Source organism: Neocloeon triangulifer, unplaced genomic scaffold, assembly GCF_031216515.1.
Source record: "Neocloeon triangulifer isolate White Clay Creek 2 clone unplaced genomic scaffold, ASM3121651v1 ptg000014l, whole genome shotgun sequence".
Classification (NCBI taxonomy): domain Eukaryota; kingdom Metazoa; phylum Arthropoda; class Insecta; order Ephemeroptera; family Baetidae; genus Neocloeon; species Neocloeon triangulifer.
In genome coordinates, this window is record NW_026775556.1 from 29595847 (window position 1) to 29617090 (window position 21244).

At 37.1% G+C, this 21244-nt stretch overlaps 2 protein-coding genes across 4 annotated transcripts in view; one reads left to right on the plus strand and one right to left on the minus strand.

Moving 5' to 3' along the window:
• Positions 1–21244, plus strand: part of LOC132200277 (delta and Notch-like epidermal growth factor-related receptor) — a 98863-nt gene that overhangs the window by 37045 nt on the left and 40574 nt on the right. The window lies entirely within an intron of this gene.
• On the minus strand, positions 1844–12093 carry LOC132200278 (nascent polypeptide-associated complex subunit alpha, muscle-specific form-like). The gene is made up of 2 exons (XM_059625626.1): positions 11985–12093; positions 1844–3092 (listed from the first exon to the last, which is right to left on the minus strand). The coding sequence occupies exon 2, from the start codon at positions 3001–3003 to the stop codon at positions 1870–1872; it is 1134 nt and encodes a 377-aa protein (XP_059481609.1). The 5' UTR covers positions 3004–3092; positions 11985–12093; the 3' UTR covers positions 1844–1869.

The following is a 21244-nucleotide window of genomic DNA, read 5'->3' on the forward strand; positions in this document are numbered from 1 at the left end:
CCACGAGAGCAAGTTCTCGTTTAGACCGTATTGTTTTAACTTATGTATAAGGAGAGGTGGATGAAGGGTGCCAAACGCGTTAGAGAAATCATACAAGATAACATTCACTTTTTCTTTTGCTTCAACTGATTCGTACAAAGATGTTACATAGCTATATAAGGCCGTTACAGTATTTTTTCCCTTTCTAAATCCATGTTGCTCAGGTATTTGGATATTATTAGTGTTCAAGTGGTTTTCCAATCTATGTAAAAAGGCTTTCTCATATACTTTCGATATTGATGACGTTATCGCAATTGGTCTATAATTTGAAGGGTTTTCTTTTTCGCCCTTTTTAAACAGTGGGATAATTTTAGCAAGTTTCATATTTTCGGGGAAACTACCTTTTAGGAATGACTCGTTTATTAAATAAGTAAGAGGCGCAGTAATATACATTGAAATTTTTTTCAGTACAGTGGTTGAAATTCCATCCCACCCAGATGAATTTTTAGATGGGAGATGATTTATTATACTATATATTTCAAACTCCTCAAAAAGCTGTAATTCTTGTACCATATTACCAAGGTTATCAGTCACTTTGGAACAATCAGCTAAATTTATATTATTTAGGTCAGGCTCTGGTTCAACAAATACATTGTTCAGGCAATTGGCGATATTAAGTTTAATTGATTCTTTAGCACCGTTTATATTTAATTCGTCAATATACTCTGAATTTTTACTTTTCCCTAATTTAGTGTTTATAAGTTTCCACGCTGCACTGGATTTGTTTTTAGATGTTGCAATTTTCCTATCATTTACTTACTTGCTTTGTTTCTATTTGTATTTTATTAACAACTTCCTTCTTCATGTGTTTCAGTTTTAGCTTCAGTTCAGCCTTGACCTTGTGATCTAAATTTGATTTTATTTCTTGACTTAAATTAATCATTTTGGTTTGTAACTGCCTTGTCTCATCTGTCAATTTGATTTTACCGATTTGGTTAGCCCTGATAACAACACGTCTTAATGGGAAAGATTTTTCAAAATATTTAACAAGAATGCCCATAAAGATTTCACTTTTTTCATTCACAGAGCTAGCCTGGAAAACTTGCTCCCAACTTTCCTGCTCGAGGAGGGAGAAAAGATTCAGATAATTCTCTTCAGTGTAACTTCTTATATATTTGAAAGTGTCTTTAATTTTCTCTACTGGCAGTTTAACTGATACTGACACAGCACTGTGGTCTGAGAACAAAACTGGAATTATGTTAAATGTGCTCTCCAAGTTAAAATTTGCATAAACATGATCTAGTAAGGTTCCCCCATTTTTATTTACTCTAGTTATTTTATTTTCATTTAGCAAGGTTAGGTTATGTAATTTTACGATTTCTTTAAGTTTTATACAATTTTCGTCATTAACCATCAGATCGATATTAAAGTCTCCTGCTAATATTGTATGACCACAAAACCTGTTTTGCATAAGAACTGAATCAATGTGTTCAAGAAATTCTGGAATTTTACTATTTGACTTTGAATTACTCGGCCGATAGACACCAATAATATTAATATTTTCGGACTGCATTATTAATTTACTTGCACAGAATTCAAAAAACATCTCTTTAGAAAAAATTTTTATATTTTTTGCTGTAGCTTTCAGAAGTTTATTTTTTAAGATAAGTACTCCACCTCTTTCAAACTTTTTTATGTTTCGACCAAAGGAAGCTATTAGATCGTAACCCTCCAAATGGAAGGTTTTAATTTCACACGAGTCAAGCCAATGTTCAGTTATGACTATTAAATCTGGGCGTACTTGCAGGCTTCGAATAAAATTTTCAAACTCGGTAAATTTATCTGGTGTTTTCAACCCGCGGACATTTAAATTTAATATATTTAAGTTTTTTAAGCGACTTTGTGTATGGACTTGCGGTTTGTGTTTTTTGAATTTCGCCTATAATTTATCGACGAGGATTTGGATGGCGATGGTGCTGCAATCTTGGGAGATGGGGTGGGCTGCGTACTCAGGTGGCTAGAAGCCTCCTTTCTCGGCAGTGGCCACCTGTTGGTCTCGGAAACGGTCCCACGTAGCCCAACCAAGAGCTCCTCGGCCCGCCCGACCGGGAACTGCTCGGCCAGCGCGACGACACTCCGCCTTTCTCCTGCCAGGTCGGCCGTGATGTGCGGCAAAGCCTCGTCAGGAGCCTCGGAGGGTGGCAGCTTAACAGACTCGGGCAAAGGGTTTTTTGAGACTTCAGGTACCAGTGAAACGTCGGCACCACTTACCACAAGAGTGGAAGGTTGCCGGGGGGGTTTTTGGAGTAAACCAGGTGGGGGCAGCGGGGGCAGGCTACCCCCACCGGCAGAGCCTTCCTGAAGATTCTCAAGATTAGCCCCTCGAGTCAGGTCAGCAAAGAATTCAGTCAGATTTTGAGCCCTGGGAACGTCCTTCGCCACAGCCACAGGTACAGGTTCCAGGAGACTGGAAACGAATTTCTCCTCAGGGCCAGCAGCAAGTTCTCCTTTGGCCAAGGCCTTAGGAGGTTTCAGAATAACAGCCTCACCTGTTGTTGATAGCGCCGGGGTGGAGCTGGACGAGGACGGATTAATTGCCCCAGCCAACTCGCAGGCGTCCGCGCCTCGTCCTGCTGCTCCACCCTTTGGTGAGGCGGCTGTAGCATTGACAGACTTAAGGGCGCTGTCAGGCCTCTTGGTGCGCTCCTGCGTTTTTCCCTGGCTCGGTCGGCTCCTTGCTGGCTTCGTCTGTAACCCTCTCACCTTCGGTACTGTGCCGGTGGACTTTTTGGCCTTCGGATCAGAAAGTTGGGCCTTCTCAGGGTAGGTTGTCTGATATTTTAAATTGTGTTTGTCACCTTTATTAGCTGATGATGAGGTGGGGCCAGACGCACGGGAGGGCACCCCAGCTTTAATACAGGTCTCCGGTGTGCGCCTGGCTGGTCCACCTGATCCTGCTGTAGTTTTGGCAGCTTTTAACGGGGCACCACCAGGCCCGGGGTCAGCTGCGGGCCTCGCCACCATCACCTGTCGAGCGTCAAATTTCTCCACATCCGTCTCCCACCGGCGAGCAGGTGACTTCTTTTTGCTTTGAGAGTGGCTCGGCGGCGCAGCTGAAACAAGAGAGAGGCTTAATGAGTTATTTCGTTTTCCACCCTGGGAGTAAGATTAAGACTATTACTAAAAGCACTTAAATCAGCCAAATAAGGACTTTACTCAAACCAAAATATTAAATCCTATTTTTCAAAAGAAAATAGTGAAATGAAAACTTATAGACCGCCAGCCAAACTAACCTGGGATTATTCAGGATTAAATGGCTGGCCCTCTAAGGTCAATAATAATATCTTGCAAATTCTACGACTATTACAAAAAGCGCTTAAATCGGCTTAATAAGGACTGTTAGGAAACCAGAATATTTAATCCTACTTTTCAACAGAAAATAGCAAAATGAAAACTTTTTGACCGCCAGCCAAACTAACCTGGGACTATTCAGGATTAAATGGCTGGCCCTCTAAGGTCAATAATAATATCTTGCAAATTCTACTACTATTACTAAAAGCACTTAAATCAGCCAAATAAGGACTTTACTCAAACCAGAATATTTAATCCTATTTTTCAAAAGAAAATAGTGAAATGAAAACTTATAGACCGCCAGCCAAACTAACCTGGGATTATTCAGGATTAAATGGCTGGCCCTCTAAGGTCAATAATAATATCTTGCAAATTCTACGACTATTACAAAAAGCGCTTAAATCGGCTTAATAAGGACTGTTAGGAAACCAGAATATTTAATCCTACTTTTCAACAGAAAATAGCAAAATGAAAACTTTTTGACCGCCAGCCAAACTAACCTGGGACTATTCAGGATTAAATGGCTGGCCCTCTAAGGTCAATAATAATATCTTGCAAATTCTACGACTATTACTAAAAGCACTTAAATCGGCCAAATAAGGACTGTACTCAAACCAGAATATTTAATCCTATTTTTCAAAAGAAAATAGCAAAATTAAAACTTTTTGACCGCCAGCCAAACTAACCTGGGATTATTCAGGATTAAATGGCTGGCCCTCTAAGGTCAATAATAATATCTTGCAAAATATACGAATATTACTAAAAGCACTTAAATCGGCCAAATAAGGACTGTACTCAAACCGAAATATTTAATCCTATTTTTCAAAAGAAAATAGCAAAATTTAAACATTTTGACCGCCAGCCAAACTAACCTGGGACTATTCAGGATTAAATGGCTGGCCCTCTAAGGTCAATAATAATATCTTGCAAATTCTACGACTATTACTAAAAGCACTTAAATCGGCCAAATAAGGACTGTACTCAAACCAGAATATTTAATCCTATTTTTCAAAAGAAAATAGCAAAATTAAAACTTTTTGACCGCCAGCCAAACTAACCTGGGACTATTCAGGATTAAATGGCTGGCCCTCTAAGGTCAATAAAAATATCTTGCAAATTCTACGACTATTACTAAAAGCACTTAAATCGGCCAAATAAGACTGTACTCAAACCAGAATATTAAATCCTATTTTTCAAAAGAAAATAGTGAAATGAAAACTTATAGACCTCCAGCCAAACTAACCTGGGATTATTCAGGATTAAATGGCTGGCCCTCTAAGGTCAATAATAATTTCTTGCAAAATATACGACTATTACAAAAAGCGCTTAAATCGGCTTAATAAGGACTGTTAGGAAACCAGAATATTTAATCCTACTTTTCAACAGAAAATAGCAAAATGAAAACTTTTTGACCGCCAGCCAAACTAACCTGGGACTATTCAGGATTAAATGGCTGGCCCTCTAAGGTCAATAATAATATCTTGCAAATTCTACGACTATTACTAAAAGCACTTAAATCGGCCAAATAAGGACTGTACTCAAACCAGAATATTTAATCCTATTTTTCAAAAGAAAATAGCAAAATTAAAACTTTTTGACCGCCAGCCAAACTAACCTGGGACTATTCAGGATTAAATGGCTGGCCCTCTAAGGTCAATAAAAATATCTTGCAAATTCTACGACTATTACTAAAAGCACTTAAATCGGCCAAATAAGGACTGTACTCAAACCAGAATATTAAATCCTATTTTTCAAAAGAAAATAGTGAAATGAAAACTTATAGACCTCCAGCCAAACTAACCTGGGATTATTCAGGATTAAATGGCTGGCCCTCTAAGGTCAATAATAATTTCTTGCAAAATTTACGACTATTACAAAAAGCGCTTAAATCGGCTTAATAAGGACTGTTAGGAAACCAGAATATTTAATCCTACTTTTCAACAGAAAATAGCAAAATGAAAACTTTTTGACCGCCAGCCAAACTAACCTGGGACTATTCAGGATTAAATGGCTGGCCCTCTAAGGTCAATAATAATATCTTGCAAATTCTACGACTATTACTAAAAGCACTTAAATCGGCCAAATAAGGACTGTACTCAAACCAGAATTAACGACGCTGAAATTGAAGTGGTAAATCAAGAAAATACTTGGTGTAATGCTCTCTGACACAATGAACTGGAGCACCCAATGCGATCAGGTTGTAGCGAAACTGAGAAGTACCACGTACCTTTTTGTTAAATTAAGGCAGCGCATTCAAACTAAATTGCTAAGAGATGTATATTTCGCCCATGTTCAAAGTCACTTACTATACTCAATTGTAATTTGGGGTGGGTCGCCTATGTTGGAAAAGGTTTTCATTGCTCAAAAGAGAGTTATCCGTGCGATGGCAGGTAAAAGATACTGGAAGGCATTGACACCTGTCGAGTCTTGCCGACCACTTTTTGAAGAATTTCAGATCCTGCCAGCTTTCTCTGTGTACGCCTTTGAATGTGTTAAATTTTACAAAAAGTATCCTGAATTGTTCCTCAAAAATTCTGAAAGCAAGGTGCACCAGAATCGCAGTACTCGAAATAAACCTATAGCGGAGCAAGACTTATTTGTCAAACCAAACAGACTGTTGCTGACTGCGCAGTCCCCTCACATCATGATCCCTAGAATTTTCAATCATCTTCCCGATAGAATCAAAAGCATTGATAGTTATCAAGTGTTTAAGAAGGAATTGGAATTAATATTCTACGACAAAATGTTCTATGACGTGCATGAATATTTTTTGTGTAAAATTGTGTGAACTGTATTTTAAATGTATTTTAAATTTAGTAAGCTGTATTATAGTTATATTGAGATATAGCTGTATTACAGTGACCTATTCCAAAGATTATTTCTGTACATATGTTGATCTATACGGAATAAATATTATCTGAATCTGAATCTGAATCTGAAAGTACTTAAATCGGCCAAATAAGGACTGTACTCAAACCAGAATATTAAATCCTATATTTCAAAAGAAAATAGTGAAATGATAACTTATAGACCGCCAGCCAAACTAACCTGGGACTATTCAGGATTAAATGGCTGGCCCTCTAAGGTCAATAATAATATCTTGCAAATTCTACGACTATTACAAAAAGCGCTTAAATCGCCTTAATAAGGACTGTTAGGAAACCAGAATATTTAATCCTACTTTTCAACAGAAAATAGCAAAATGAAAACTTTTTGACCGCCAGCCAAACTAACCTGGGACTATTCAGGATTAAATGGCTGGCCCTCTAAGGTCAATAATAATATCTTGCAAATTCTACGACTATTACTAAAAGCATTTAAATCGGCCAAATAAGGACTGTACTCAAACCGAAATATTTAATCCTATTTTTCAAAAGAAAATAGCAAAATTAAAACTTTTTGACCGCCAGCCAAACTAACCTGGGACTATTCAGGATTAAATGGCTGGCCCTCTAAGGTCAATAAAAATATCTTGCAAATTCTACGACTATTACTAAAAGCACTTAAATCGGCCAAATAAGGACTGTACTCAAACCAGAATATTATATCCTATTTTTCAAAAGAAAATAGTGAAATGAAAACTTATAGACCGCCAGCCAAACTAACCTGGGATTATTCAGGATTAAATGGCTGGCCCTCTAAGGTCAATAATAATATCTTGCAAATTCTACGACTATTACAAAAAGCGCTTAAATCGGCTTAATAAGGACTGTTAGGAAACCAGAATATTTAATCCTACTTTTCAACAGAAAATAGCAAAATGAAAACTTTTTGACCGCCAGCCAAACTAACCTGGGACTATTCAGGATTAAATGGCTGGCCCTCTAAGGTCAATAATAATATCTTGCAAATTCTACGACTATTACAAAAAGCACTTAAATCGGCCAAATAAGGACTGTACTCAAACCGAAATATTTAATCCTATTTTTCAAAAGAAAATAGGAAAATTAAAACTTTTTGACCGCCAGCCAAACTAACCTGGGACTATTCAGGATTAAATGGCTGGCCCTCTAAGGTCAATAATAATATCTTGCAAAATATACGAATATTACTAAAAGCACTTAAATCGGCCAAATAAGGACTGTACTCAAACCGAAATATTTAATCCTATTTTTCAAAAGAAAATAGCAAAATTTAAACATTTTGACCGCCAGCCAAACTAACCTGGGACTATTCAGGATTAAATGGCTGGGCCTCTAAGGTCAATAATAATATCTTGCAAATTCTACGACTATTACAAAAAGCACTTAAATCGCCAAATAAGGACTGTACTCAAACCAGAATATTTAATCCTACTTTTCAACAGAAAATAGCAAAATGAAAACTTTTTGACCGCCAGCCAAACTATCCTGGGACTATTCAGGATTAAATGGCTGGCCCTCTAAGGTCAATAATAATATCTTGCAAATTCTACGACTATTACTAAAAGCACTTAAATCGGCCAAATAAGGACTGTACTCAAACCGAAATATTTAATCCTATTTTTCAAAAGAAAATAGGAAAATTAAAACTTTTTGACCGCCAGCCAAACTAACCTGGGACTATTCAGGATTAAATGGCTGGCCCTCTAAGGTCAATAATTATATCTTGCAAATTCTACGACTATTACAAAAAGCGCTTAAATCGGCTTAATAAGGACTGTTAGGAAACCAGAATATTTAATCCTACTTGTCAACAGAAAATAGCAAAATGAAAACTTTTTGACCGCCAGCCAAACTAACCTGGGACTATTCAGGATTAAATGGCTGGCCCTCTAAGGTCAATAATTATATCTTGCAAATTCTACGACTATTACAAAAAGCGCTTAAATCGGCTTAATAAGGACTGTTAGGAAACCAGAATATTTAATCCTACTTGTCAACAGAAAATAGCAAAATGAAAACTTTTTGACCGCCAGCCAAACTATCCTGGGACTATTCAGGATTAAATGGCTGGCCCTCTAAGGTCAATAATTATATCTTGCAAATTCTACGACTATTACAAAAAGCGCTTAAATCGGCTTAATAAGGACTGTTAGGAAACCGAAATATTTAATCCTATTTTTCAAAAGAAAATAGCAAAATTAAAACTTTTTGACCGCCAGCCAAACTAACCTGGGACTATTCAGGATTAAATGGCTGGCCCTCTAAGGTCAATAATAATATCTTGAAAATTCTACGACTATTACTAAAAGCACTTAAATCAGCCAAATAAGGACTTTACTCAAACCAGAATATTAAATCCTATTTTTCAAAAGAAAATAGTGAAATGAAAACTTATAGACCGCTAGCCAAACTAACCTGGGATTATTCAGGATTAAATGGCTGGCCCTCTAAGGTCAATAATTATATCTTGCAAATTCAAGGACTATTACAAGAAGCGCTCAAATCCGCCTAATTGTAAGAGAGAGTCGCATTGTTCACAGAAACTTTAAATAACTCGCATTAAGCCGCTTGTTGACTGCCTTCTCTGTACTAAATTGTCGCGAATCATCCCCGCACCGGTGCGTGTTTTGGCGCAAAAATTCCGCATAACCCTCGGTTAAAGTGCCTGTGCGCCGCTCGCCCTCACTTTCTCTCCCCGCAAGGGTTGATTTACGAGCTTTGGTCCTCTGATAAGACGGGCCATTAGCGACGAGTCGGCCTCTAATTATCAAAATAATCTCCGCGCTAAGCCACTCTCGCGTTAAGCACTGAAATTTGCCTGCCTTCAGCTCAATTTATTTGAAATCGTTCCTCTAGAAAGACGAAAACATAAATATTTGCGACCACTCGAGTTGGAATTGCGAACGATCGAGTTGCGGTTTGCTGTTGACAGACTGTGCGAGGGACGACTTTGTGCCGGCATGAGTGCTTTTGCCCGACGCAAATCAACTCAATACCCGACCGGGCGAATCGAATCTTGACATTTATACCGCCGACGCCGCCAAAATGGAATTGGGAGCTAAAAAACGGAAATAGCATTTGGTTATAACCTACCGAAATAAAGTTATTCATATATATATGGGGTCTTGAATGCTCAAGATTGAAGATTGGCAAAATGATGAGTTTATATAAATATCGAAGAAGCTGATATTTTGCAATTTGTCATCAATAAATAAAACGACCTTTTAATAAATTAAAATATAGTTTGCCATTTATTTTTTACAAATCGTGACCAAAAAAAAAAGAAATTTAATACGTTTTACTAGCATTATTGTTCCACGAGAAGTTTTGAATTTTTTTCTACTCCTTTGAAAATTTTAATTTTTACTTTTGAAATTGTTTTACAATATTATTTGCAAAAAATATCTAATTAGAAACTATTTTCTTTTTAAGAAATTTTAATTTTGCCTCACCTACTTGAAAACTGCAGTGCCGTTTTAAATTTTAGAACAAAAGTATTCTTTAATTGAAAAAACTATAAGAAATTAATAACTATCTATAAAATACTTCTGTAGATATTTAAGACGAATTTACCTGTGACTTTTTCAACTACAATTTTGGCCTAAAAGGTTTCCTTTGTTTTTTGTTTGTATATTCCCTGACCCAATTTATTTTGTTCCGTCCCGATACAAAAATTTCCACCGGGACGGGATGGGAAATTTTGTATTCCCGGTCCCTGTTTCCCTCTCTAGTTTGTACATTTTCAACAACATTCTACTAATTTTTCGTTTGTTAAGAAATAAAAAAAGCTACAAATAATTAATTAAAAATTGCCAATTAAAAGTTAATATTATATAAAAGCTTGCAAATAATGATTTCTTTATATTTTTCAAAATTGCCTACAATTTATTCCAATAAAATCGTGCCCAAGATTCTAAATTTCCAATCGATGTCCCTTCTACTTCTTGTCAAGCAAAGGGATCTCGGTTGGATTCGTTCGATTTCCGCTCAAGAGTGTGTTTGCGCCGGGCAATTTGGCATCAGAGAACCCTCCAGGTGAATGACCATTCGGCCAAGATACGAGTCTTCCTTGAAGTCCGCATTCGAGAGCAGACCGCACGCTCACTCTTGTGTTTGTTTGCAGCAACAACTAACTACGTCCCCTACCCTCCCAACGAGAAGCAGGTCAGCCAGCGAGCAAACATTACCGGCAAAACACACGCGGGACGAGGAAGCAATTTCGCTTCCTTATTAGCCCATTCGGGCCTGAATAATGCGACGAGGCACAAGTTCGGCGCGCTCGGTTTTGATAAGGGCTATGCTGCCAAAATTAATTCCGGCACGCTGGGTTTCGGCACTATCAAAGCAAAATGCCTCTGTGTTTAAAGGTTTTCTTTATTAATTTTGAATATTATGAAATTTTTGCAAATTTTCCATGCAAAACTAATTGAATTAAATAAAATAGACATGCAGATTTTATTAAAAAGCAACGCTTTTTTCTCAAGTTACATCAAAATTTAATTTTTGAAGCAATTTTCTTATAATAAATCATATCTTAGACATTATAAAAATGAAACTAAAGTGACAAAAGTTTTATAAATCATGATAAATTTGACACTTTTATGTGCAAATTCAACTATTAAAAAATACTCTCACTCCTCTCGTAAACTTAATGTATGCAAAAATTATAGTCAAATGAAAATGATATTGGACCGAAGTATCATGGATAAAAAATTTATCATTTGATAAAGGATTTTTAATTACATAAAATGCGATCTCGGATAAGAACCGTTCAAAATCAAGGAAGAGATTTTACCCTCTGCGAAAAATGAAGGAAAATTAAGTAATATTTTTCTTTTTGCTACCTCGTCCGTTGTTATTTCCCCTCAGGGGGCACGAGTGGAAAAATAAACCAAATCTTCCCTGTTGCTCGGCGCTCCGTCCGTATTAACCATAATATTCCGGCGCAGGAAAAATACGGGCAGGAGGGTCATTTCGCCGCTCTCCTCTTTTATTGCCCAGCTGCATAAAGAAAGAAGCCCACACTCATTTTTCTCTCTCGTCTTTATATCCTTGGAGGAAAATGCAAGCCCGAGGGCTGCAAATTGAGGCAAAGGTGCGTCGCATATGCGATCCGTTCCATAAATCGCCCCGGGGCTCACAGCGATTTCGCAAAAGAGATACGGCTGGCGACCGGAGCGGGAGTGTGCGGTTTTTCGTTTGGCATCAACCAACAATAAGCAGCCCTCCAAGCCCCTTTTCGCACAGCACACAGCAGATGAACCCTCAAAATCCCTCCTAAAAGCGTCCCCGAGTGGGTATAGATGCGTGGAAAATTCAGGGCAGCACTTAGGATCAATTCGGATCAGCCGCGAATTGCAAATCACCTGCTTTAAAGGGGATTTTACAGACAAAATTTTGAATTTTTCAAATTTCAAACTGACAAGAAATTAAAAAATATCAATCTATTCAGAAAACGTTTGCTTATTTAATTTTCCGCCTTTATTTGCATTTAAAACCATTGTTGCGGAATTTTAACCGAGTTTTGCTAATTCAATATCACGTCATTGGAAATTTTGCGCTGTAAAATATAAATCGCTCGCAAAACAAACACGTGCGTATTTACATGAATTGTCAAATAAATAATGACGTGAGGCTTTTGTTTAATCCGCGTTCCATCGCGCTGCACATTAGTTCATTTGCTAATCGAGCGAAAATTGAATTAAACTCGCGGCGGATTATATTCGCACGCTCCGAGCCAAATTAATTAATTTGGTGCCATGTGCAAAAACGGACGTTCATCAAACCCACCTCATTTTGCAGCTTCGCCGTCGTAAAAAATACTTCTTCCGAGAGGTCATCGAGGCAGCATAAAAAGACGCCTAGCTTTTTTCATCTCTAGCTGTCGGCTGGGTCCGTCATATAAAGGAAAAAAGAAGGCGCCGGTGCTGCGAATGGCCCCGTCGTCAGCCGGCACGTGCGGCCAGCGGCGCACAAAGAACCAAAATGGAAAAGAGCAGCTTTTCTGCTGTTTCATTATTGCGGGCAAGGAGTGGTTTTACTGCAACGAGCAGTTCAGAGTGAGAGCACGTGTTTTCGGTGCAAAATAGGCGTCGAGAAAAAATGACAAGAGCGCGAAATGAATTCTACCAAAAGGAAAATAATCCACTTTTTCTGGTTCAAAAAACAAGTATTTATAGCAAAAAAGAGCAATTACTCAATAAGCATTGGATGACGTTTGACCGAAAAATTTAATTTTCATTTCTTTGCCAGAACGCTAAAATTTGAGACCATTAAATATTTACCAAAGTAAATGGAATGAAAAATAAGATTTCTAATTTTTTTATTACAAAGAATGAAGAATTTAATTTGCTCCAAGATTCATCCTGGTCAAAAATTGATTTAAAAATAAAAAAATGAACGAGACTTTTAAGGACATGAGTCCTAAAGAAAGAAGATTTTGGACTAATTTCATACTTTTAAGTGAGATTTTAATGTATTTTAATTTTTATATTTATTCTATTATTTTCATTGTTTGACAAAAATCCATGCAAATAATGTTACTAGAAATTTGAAGAAAATCATTTTAATTTGATTGTTTTGAAAAAGAATATAGAACTTGTCTGCTCGAAAATCAATGCCGTCATTAATTTAATACCGAAAAGCTAATCATTTATAAATTTTATTATATTTCCAAAGAATTGGGAAAATTTACTCTGTTAAAAAGAAGTCCAATGCATTTTGTATAATAACTTTTCATGTTTCACTTTTTCAATAAAAATTTAAGCTTAAGAGGTGGATTATTATTTTTTATAATTTACCAGTTTTTTTCTCAAAATAAATCAATTTTTCTCCTCCAACTAGGTTGAAGGCAATACATGCTGCAAAAAGTTTTCCAATTCCATAGCTTAGTCTCTACTCGTTATAATTAAATTTTAGATTTGTTTTCACTAAACTCTCAGACGTACAGTTTTAAATAATGGAAAACTCACTCTCTCTGTTCGTGACAGCAGCAACTTTTGGCTGGTGAAACTTTTAATCAGACGCGGGACTTCGGCAACAGGTAAAATAGCCGAAACAAAGCTGCCGCGATACGAGGAAACGGGTTGCTTTTCGGAAGAGGAAACTAATTTTCCGATTTCTCTCGCATGCGTGGAATTAAATTAAAGTTTTACGCGGCCCGGAAGTTGTTAAAAACTAATTAAAATGCGTTTAGCAGTCTTATCATTTGCTGCGTGTATCCGCTGGCTTTGCGAGATAAATGCCTTTGCTGTGCTGGAAACGCATATTAACCGCGCGGTGAGCTTCAAAGCGGAAAAGGGAAAATGCAGCAGCCGACAACAACAACAGCAACAACACAAAGCGGAAAAGACGCAGAGTTTAATGCACAACGAAAACAAAAGCAGCTGCAGCGCTGGATCGAAGTTTGCTTGAGCGTGGCTGGTGCTAGAAAATACCGCTGCGAAATACCAAGGGATCTTCGTTGCAGAACATCTCCTCGAGTTGTATAGAGAGGAGTGTTTGCTAGAATTTTGCTCTTTTTATTTCTGAGAAGAAGAATAAAAAGAAAACAATTGTTGTATAAATAAAAAAAATAACAAAATCTTCTGTAGCGCCTCAAAGCATCAATGATAAATAAATATCTCTCTTTTATTACAAACTTATTTCCAACTAAACTTTTTGAAAAGATATTAGTAAATAAAATTAATGGAACAATTTTATCTAAAAAATGTGCAGCAAAATTTGAAACCTTTAATCACCCACCCAAAATTATGAAAACCTTGGTCTTTTTCAACATCTTTCAGCATTGAATTGCAAAAGAATAAGAAAAGGCTACAGTGATGCTTGCTTGAATTTTTTAATTAAGTTGTATCTTTTCAATTTAAAATATTATTTATATCAAAGAAGCATCTCAAATGAAGAAATAGATTTTGTGATAACTTTTATCGCTGCCTATATTAATTCAGATGAGAAATGAAAAGTAAAATATCAAGAGTCGTTGGAAGAATTAAAAAAGTTTCCTTCTTTGTACTCAAAATATGAGTTAGGTATGAGAGCTAAAAACGAATTATTTAGGGCCAAGTTTTTGAACAACCTCTTCTCTTTTTTTTAACGGAAAATCCCTCAGTATATTTTATTCGTTCGCATATTTTTCTGCAAATCCTCACGTCCTGCTTCATCGCAAGCGGAAACTTGAATTGATCATCTAAGGTCTAAAAACAGCACTCGAGACCACTCTCGTCGTATTTTCATAAAAAAGCGCTCCGTGTTTGCTCATACACGGTACATTTTCATGTTCCTCTGTTGGGTTCTCTCTTTTCATTTCATCCACCCACGAGAGCCGCTTTTCAGAGACGAAGCAGCGGCCCGAGAAAAAATGTTTTTGTTCTTTCTTCTGCTTTTGCTCCTTCTCTCTGCGAATAGAATTGCAAACTCGCTTTCTCTCTCCCTCTTTATGCGTGCCACGGCCAAAACAATTTTCCTCTGCCTGGAAAAAAGTTTCTATATCTGTTGAAATTTCCCTTTGTCTTTGAAACTTCAAAAGCTGCCTTGCAGTCCCGGAACGTGGAGAAAACATATTTTGCCGGCTATCGAATGCCGATTTGTTTCCATGGCAAGAACCAGATAATCGATATTGCGGGCAAGTATAACTTGATTCGTGCGAGTTAATTGGTCGGTAATTGGGGCGCCCCTTTGTTGACTCTCTCGCTTTGTCTTCTCGCAGCGCCACATCAAAGTGCTGGGAGCACCGAATTTGTTTACTTTGGCATTCGACGCTCTCTGAGTACAAAGACGCGCTTCCCACTCGGACGGACGCGCTGCATATTGGCAGGCAATCATGGGCTAATTGAGTAGACCGACAGGTAGTTGACGAGTTCCAGCAACATCCCCTTCTAAGGTTGCACAGTTGAATTTAGAAAACGATATTATAATTTGAATCTAATGTTAAAATTAGAAATTTATCTAATTTTCCATACCATTTTTTTAATATATTTTACAGAAATTTTACTTTCGATAAATATTTTGTGCATCAAACTCAAATTTTCAGTCGAAATAATAAGAAGATCAAAATTTGTTAGGACTTTTGCAAAGTTTGATAAAAATTTATGCCTCTTTTAAGTTAAGCGTAACCACCCCTTTCAATAAAAAATTTAATTTCACATTATTTGTTTTGCCCTGCCCATAAAAAAGGGAGCGCTGCTCGTTTACGACATTCTCGTCTTCAGAATTAATTACTTTTGGAAGGCCCGCTACGTAAATTTGCTTTATGCTCAGGACGCGCTCGCTGCAGTGTAAACAACGCGATTTTTAATAAAAGTGCCGAGGGAGCGTAAACAGAAAAATTCAAACACCATAGGCACTTTGAAGCCAAGAATATTAAAATTCAAAATTTAAAAGAAAAAAATCTAATCAAATTTTGAAATTTTGACTCTAGCCGATTTTTGCATGTGATGAGGATTGAATCAATTAAAACGCTACATCGAGGAAAGCGCCTTTTGAGGCGCCTCTCCTCTTGACGTTGTGAAAAAGGGCCTGGTGTTGCTGCGCCTCTCGCTAATTATCAACTCGTCGACAGCCAAGAACAGCAGAGAGCAAGGTGCTGTTGAAAGGGTGAATGGATGTTCAGCAACCGGCAACACATAAGAAAACAACAGCAAAAACGACAACAGTAGTTGAGGCTCTCTTGAGGCTGAGTGCTTCTTTGTGTCGAAACTCAATCATACCAGGATGACTTAGCAATTTAATAATACTCGTAGAAAATGGAGATGTTGCTGATATTATTTTAAAAACTGAAAAATTCTTTTTTGGAACAATATGGACAATCAAAAGGTAGAAAAAGGGCATTTTTAATAAATATATAAAAATTAAATTATATTTTATTTTATACAATTAATATATTAATTTAATTATTTAATTTACTAATTACATATATTTATTATGCGCACGGAACCTAATAAAATAAAAGTCGCATTAGAATGAAATCTAGATTTCTGAGCAAAAATTTAAAAAAATTTGTCTATAATGTAATGAACCTCAATAATTGCTTTTTCCTTTTGAGCTGGGAGCACTCGCCACCGAAGAAGTCAATTTGCGTGCACATGAGGAGCAAATCCTCGACTTTTGAAATGAGCCGCGGCGGCTGCGAAATTTAACGTTGGTCGCTCTCGTTTGCTGCGAATCCTGAGCGTGCACGTGTGTGTTTACTTATGTTCGGCGAAAGCCCTGCTACGCTCCGGCAGTTAGTTACTTAGTTAGTTTGTTGGTTAACACCCGGCAAACTGCTCTCACTCCTAATCCTATTAGACCTGGCCGTGCCACGACGGGACCAAATCGGCTGCGCGCATGAAAAATAATAAACTTTAATTAGCAAAGTTTGCCCGCCGTTTATAGGTAAGTTTGAGCAGAGAGACGAGTTTTTGCAGCGCCGCTAATTATTCAAGACCTTTTACGAAAAGCTATCTCCGCTGTTTGTCGAAAACAAATCGCAACGTGACTCTAAAAATAAAGCTGTGCGAGCGGACAAAAGTTTTTGTTTTGGGAGGGGGAGTGAGTGAAACAAACAGAAGGCAAGAGTCGAAAATTTTAGTTAGTTGAGAAAAGTTAGATTCAAATCATATTAAGCCAAACTTAGTGTTAACGTAAGACATAATTTATAAATGTATCTTAGATATAATTTATTTTAAAATGGTATTTTGTATCAGATAAATTACATGGCATATTTGTTTTATTGTTTATTTAATATGCGTCATCAATATAATAAAGAGCCGAAACCATATTTGAGCCAAAAGCATTTCCTGTCGTAATTAGAAATTTAAAAATTAAAATTGGGTTGAATAAGCTTCTTAAAATATTATTTACTAATTAATAGTTATTAGTTTTCTCAATTTATTTCATTTCCCCTTAAATAATTGCATTATATCTCTTGATAATTAGGTTTCAAAAAATGTTTTATGAACTTTTAATCAAAATAATTTTCCCCTTCTTTCACTTGAAACTATTATTGTATTTGATATAATCAACTTTCATTTTGAGTAATATTTAATAAATTTTACTATTTTATATATTAATATAATTAAAAGGACAATTATTTTCACTTCTGCGGTGCTCCAAAACTCTCTAAACTTGTGTGCCTTTTGAAATTTTTATTCTCTTCCAGTGCAAGTTGCCACTAGAAGTTTGCAAATCGAGCGTCATCAATTTGCGCCCTTGACGCTTTTCCCATTTACGGGCTAGAAGAATGAAGCGGCATATTGCGGTGTTGGCTGGCTGGGCAAACAAAAAGGGTGATCTGTTATTGACACGCCGCGGGAACGCGACGTTGGCCCCGCACGATAAATTACACACGCATCTTTTCTCTGTGAAGGACGATGAAAACATCATTAGCGAGCGTCGATGATTGATTGCCCAGATGTCGCCACTGACTTCCATTATTTTTTCCCTTTCAGACCAAAACGACAACCGAGATATCGAAAATTTACACAAACAGGGGGAAATGGTGCGAGCGGGAATTGCAGAGTTAACTGTGAATTAGCCACTAATGCGACTAAAGCAAAGTGCGGACACAAGTTTGTTGCGGCTAGTGCGAGTGTGTGTCTGCAGACAAGCTCGGAGGCGAGTGCCTATAATTTGTAGAGGCGGCGGTGCCACGTGCGAATAATCTCTTTTCAACCCTGAGAAATCGCCTGTCATTCTAATTTCTGTTTTCAGCAATTAATTTTGTTGTTCTTGCATTATTTTTTTTTTACATAATATTTGAAATCAAAAATCCTACAAAAATTATAAATCATAAAGAAATATTTGAATCCTGTATTTATTTGCCCATAAGCGAAATTTTTTGAAACCGTTTGCCGTTGTGTTACTCAGATTGTCTTTTGAACCCTTTGGAGAAGAAATATCTTCTCTCGTTGCGTGAGAGAGCAAGATTATGTAATTGCGGCCGGGAAGAATTAGAACTGGGTGGTGCTGCGAGTAAAGTCATGTTCTAGGGGTTGAGCTGAGTCGGCAGTTTGCTTATCTGGGCAGAGGCGACGGAAGGGTAATTTAGACGCCTCGTCGGGGGGCGTAATCTGCATCCGCAGGGCCAATAGAGGTGTCAACGGAGCCGAACACCCGCAAACTGCTGAGGAATGCGGCGGAGTCGACGAGCGTCGTCTCACGGAAATAAGGCGCGCGGGGCGAATCGGCCTGACAATACCAGCGGCGACGCTTCGTTGGCACAGTTAAAAGGCATCAACAGAGAGTGGAGAGAGCCAAGTTTAAGATCTCGAGTGGAAATTTACCCCGTGCAGGGTTTCCAGTCTTCAAAGGGCAGGGAGAAATTGATGGAATTTTGTAAAATCTGTTGTTATCATAATATAAAATATTGTGCAGATTTCAATTTTAAATTGAAGCTTATCAAAATTTATATTGATTTTGATGAAAATTAAAAGGGCTTGAAAAAACAATACAATAAATTAAGAATGCTTTCTTACATAAAAATTTTGTAGAATCTGCTGAAAATTGGCCCTGATTTATGTTCATGACAGTTTATTTTTCCGTGAACGATAATTTTTAATGTAATTTCTGTGGAGATATCATAGAATAGCGTCGACGAACCTAAAAATCTGTTAGATTATATTTTGACAATTTCTAAAATTGACTAGAAATCTGTTTGAATATCTTATCAACTTTATTATTCTGAATTTAACTCCAGAAATTTTAAATTAATATAATAAAATGTTTTTGATTTACCTCGGGAAAATAATTATTAAAATACTATTAAACTTTATAATTTAGCCTGGCGTTCTTCACTTTTTGAATTTTTGTCAGAAGCATCTGCCGCGTTTCACTCTTTCTTTCCAACTGAATAAAAGCTCTTTTAAAGCTGCTCTGCGCACTGAAAAGTTGATAAGCGTGTCGTTCGGAAGTTTCTGTGTGTCGCAATCAAGCCACGGTGCAAACAAAACCCTGCTATGCGCCCGCATAATTAGCGGCGCACAACAATTTGCTCGCTTTGAAGCCTTTGAATGAATATATCGCGCTCTGCACACGAGGCTCGCCCATTGAATATTAATCACGAGCCATTTGTTGGCGTTGATCATCATCATTCCTCGCAGCGCCAGGTCGCATTCACGCCCTACCCGACGCGTGCCAAACAAATGTAGCAAATTAATAATACATCCTGATCGAAAATTGATTCGAATCCAGAGCAAGAGAGAGAGAGAGAGAGAGAGAGAGAGAAATACTCATCGCTTCATTCAATCGTCTCTCTCCAGCATCAACTACTTAGGAGGTTTTTCGGAGAGGATTCGGCGATTGTTGGAACTTTTCCAATTAATCAAGGCTTTATTGAATAACGGGACAGACAAATTGGTCGACTCTTGATCGAACCTGCTGCATGGGTCGGGTATATATACAGATTGATAACATCTACCGATCATCTCGTGACAGTTGGACAAGTTTAATTGCACTGCTCGTTAAAAGGGATTTATCGATTTGGCCCAATTCAATCAGAGCCTTTGATTAATCTTGTTTTCTCAAAATATACTCTGTTTCTTTTGGTAAATGCGTGATCAAAACTGCAAGGAGAATCCTTACGTAAATTCTTATTTATAATGAAAAATGAAAATGAATAGTAATTTTAGAAAGAAAAGGAAATATTTTTCCTAAAAAAATGTATTTATTTCCGACGACTTAAAAAAAAAATCATGAGTTGTAATAAACTTCCTTATTTTTATCTCCGCAATTCCTCAATCAGTGATTAAATTCGACTCAATTTAAGATGGAAATTTTTCAAGCAGAAATTTTACGTTTAGACAAAGAGGACAGCTGGAAAGATTTTTCCAGTCTGGTGAAAATTTCCCCGTCCTCTTCTCGCATATACATCCTCTTTCTTTTTTCACCGCTTCCGCTTTGTGCGCGCAAACATCGCCGTGCGTATACGAAAGTCTCGTGAAATATTAAGGCCGCTTTTCATTGTGCCGTTGCCGTCGCTGCCACCGGTCGTTTTATCTCTCTAATCGTAAATATGCGCCCGTTCGCCGTGTGTGTTTGCGAACGTACGAAGGAACGAGGTGCATAAATAAAAAAGCAGCGTCGTCGTCTCGGCGCCGCCGATGTATATATTTCCTCCGCGTGCACCGCCGCGGGGAAATAACAAGAACACGCAGCATCACTCTCCATTAGGAAAACCACCCGGTTTGCAAGTCAAATGCAGGGAGATGGAAAGGAAGCTGCGCCGACCCCGAGGCCAAGTATGCAACCCGCGTCGTAAAATTTGATGCGTTGCGCGGCAAGAGAGGCAGTTTGCGCGCCCACCAGCTCAAAATGGAAAAAATCTGGAATGCGTTTCGGAGGTGAATCGGTCGTTGGCACGGTTTATCGCAATTCCCCGCAACAACCAAAAAGGGGTCTGAAACGGGTAAAATGTGACAAAAGATAATAAAATACAAAATGGGTAAAAATGGGTACAAATAAAAAAGGCTACTTTTCTTTGTAAAGATTTTTAATTAAATTATCTATCTTTCAAATTGATTTTTATCGGCTTTTAAATGCATTTGATAATTTATTATTTATAACAAGCAATTTAATTTTTTAGCATTAACCTTGATGAAAAAACTATGTACTGTAACTAATGTGGACAAATTAACATAAATAATAATAAGACAACTTATCAAAAAGGTAACTCTGCAGTCTGCTGTTAGGAATTAAGATAAAATTAAAATAGCGATTTTAATATGGGAATGAAGATATCCGAATTTTCCTTGTTTTAGAAATTTTTTTATTATAAAAAAAGGCTGCACTCGTTTCGGTCTTCGGTCCCGGTCTGCGACTCAATTTTATGAGCAAGAAATTTTTTAATAAAATACAGAAACAAATAAATTTAATAAAGCATTTATATAATCATTTATCAAAATCAAACTAATTGTAAGTCAGTCAACAGCTCCATACTACATTTTAACAGAAATTTCAAGTGCAATTAGAACCCAAATATTTTAGATTCTATTTTGTTTTAATTATTATTCCTGTTAAAAATAGAGGCCATTATTATTATTATTATTATTATTATTATTATTCTTTATTGACTTTTG

What these genes read in the sequence shown, in the direction of transcription:
- LOC132200278 (XM_059625626.1), bottom strand. Translation starts at nt 3,003, where the DNA reads ATGGTGGCGAGGCCCGCAGCTGACCCCGGGCCTGGTGGTGCCCCGTTA.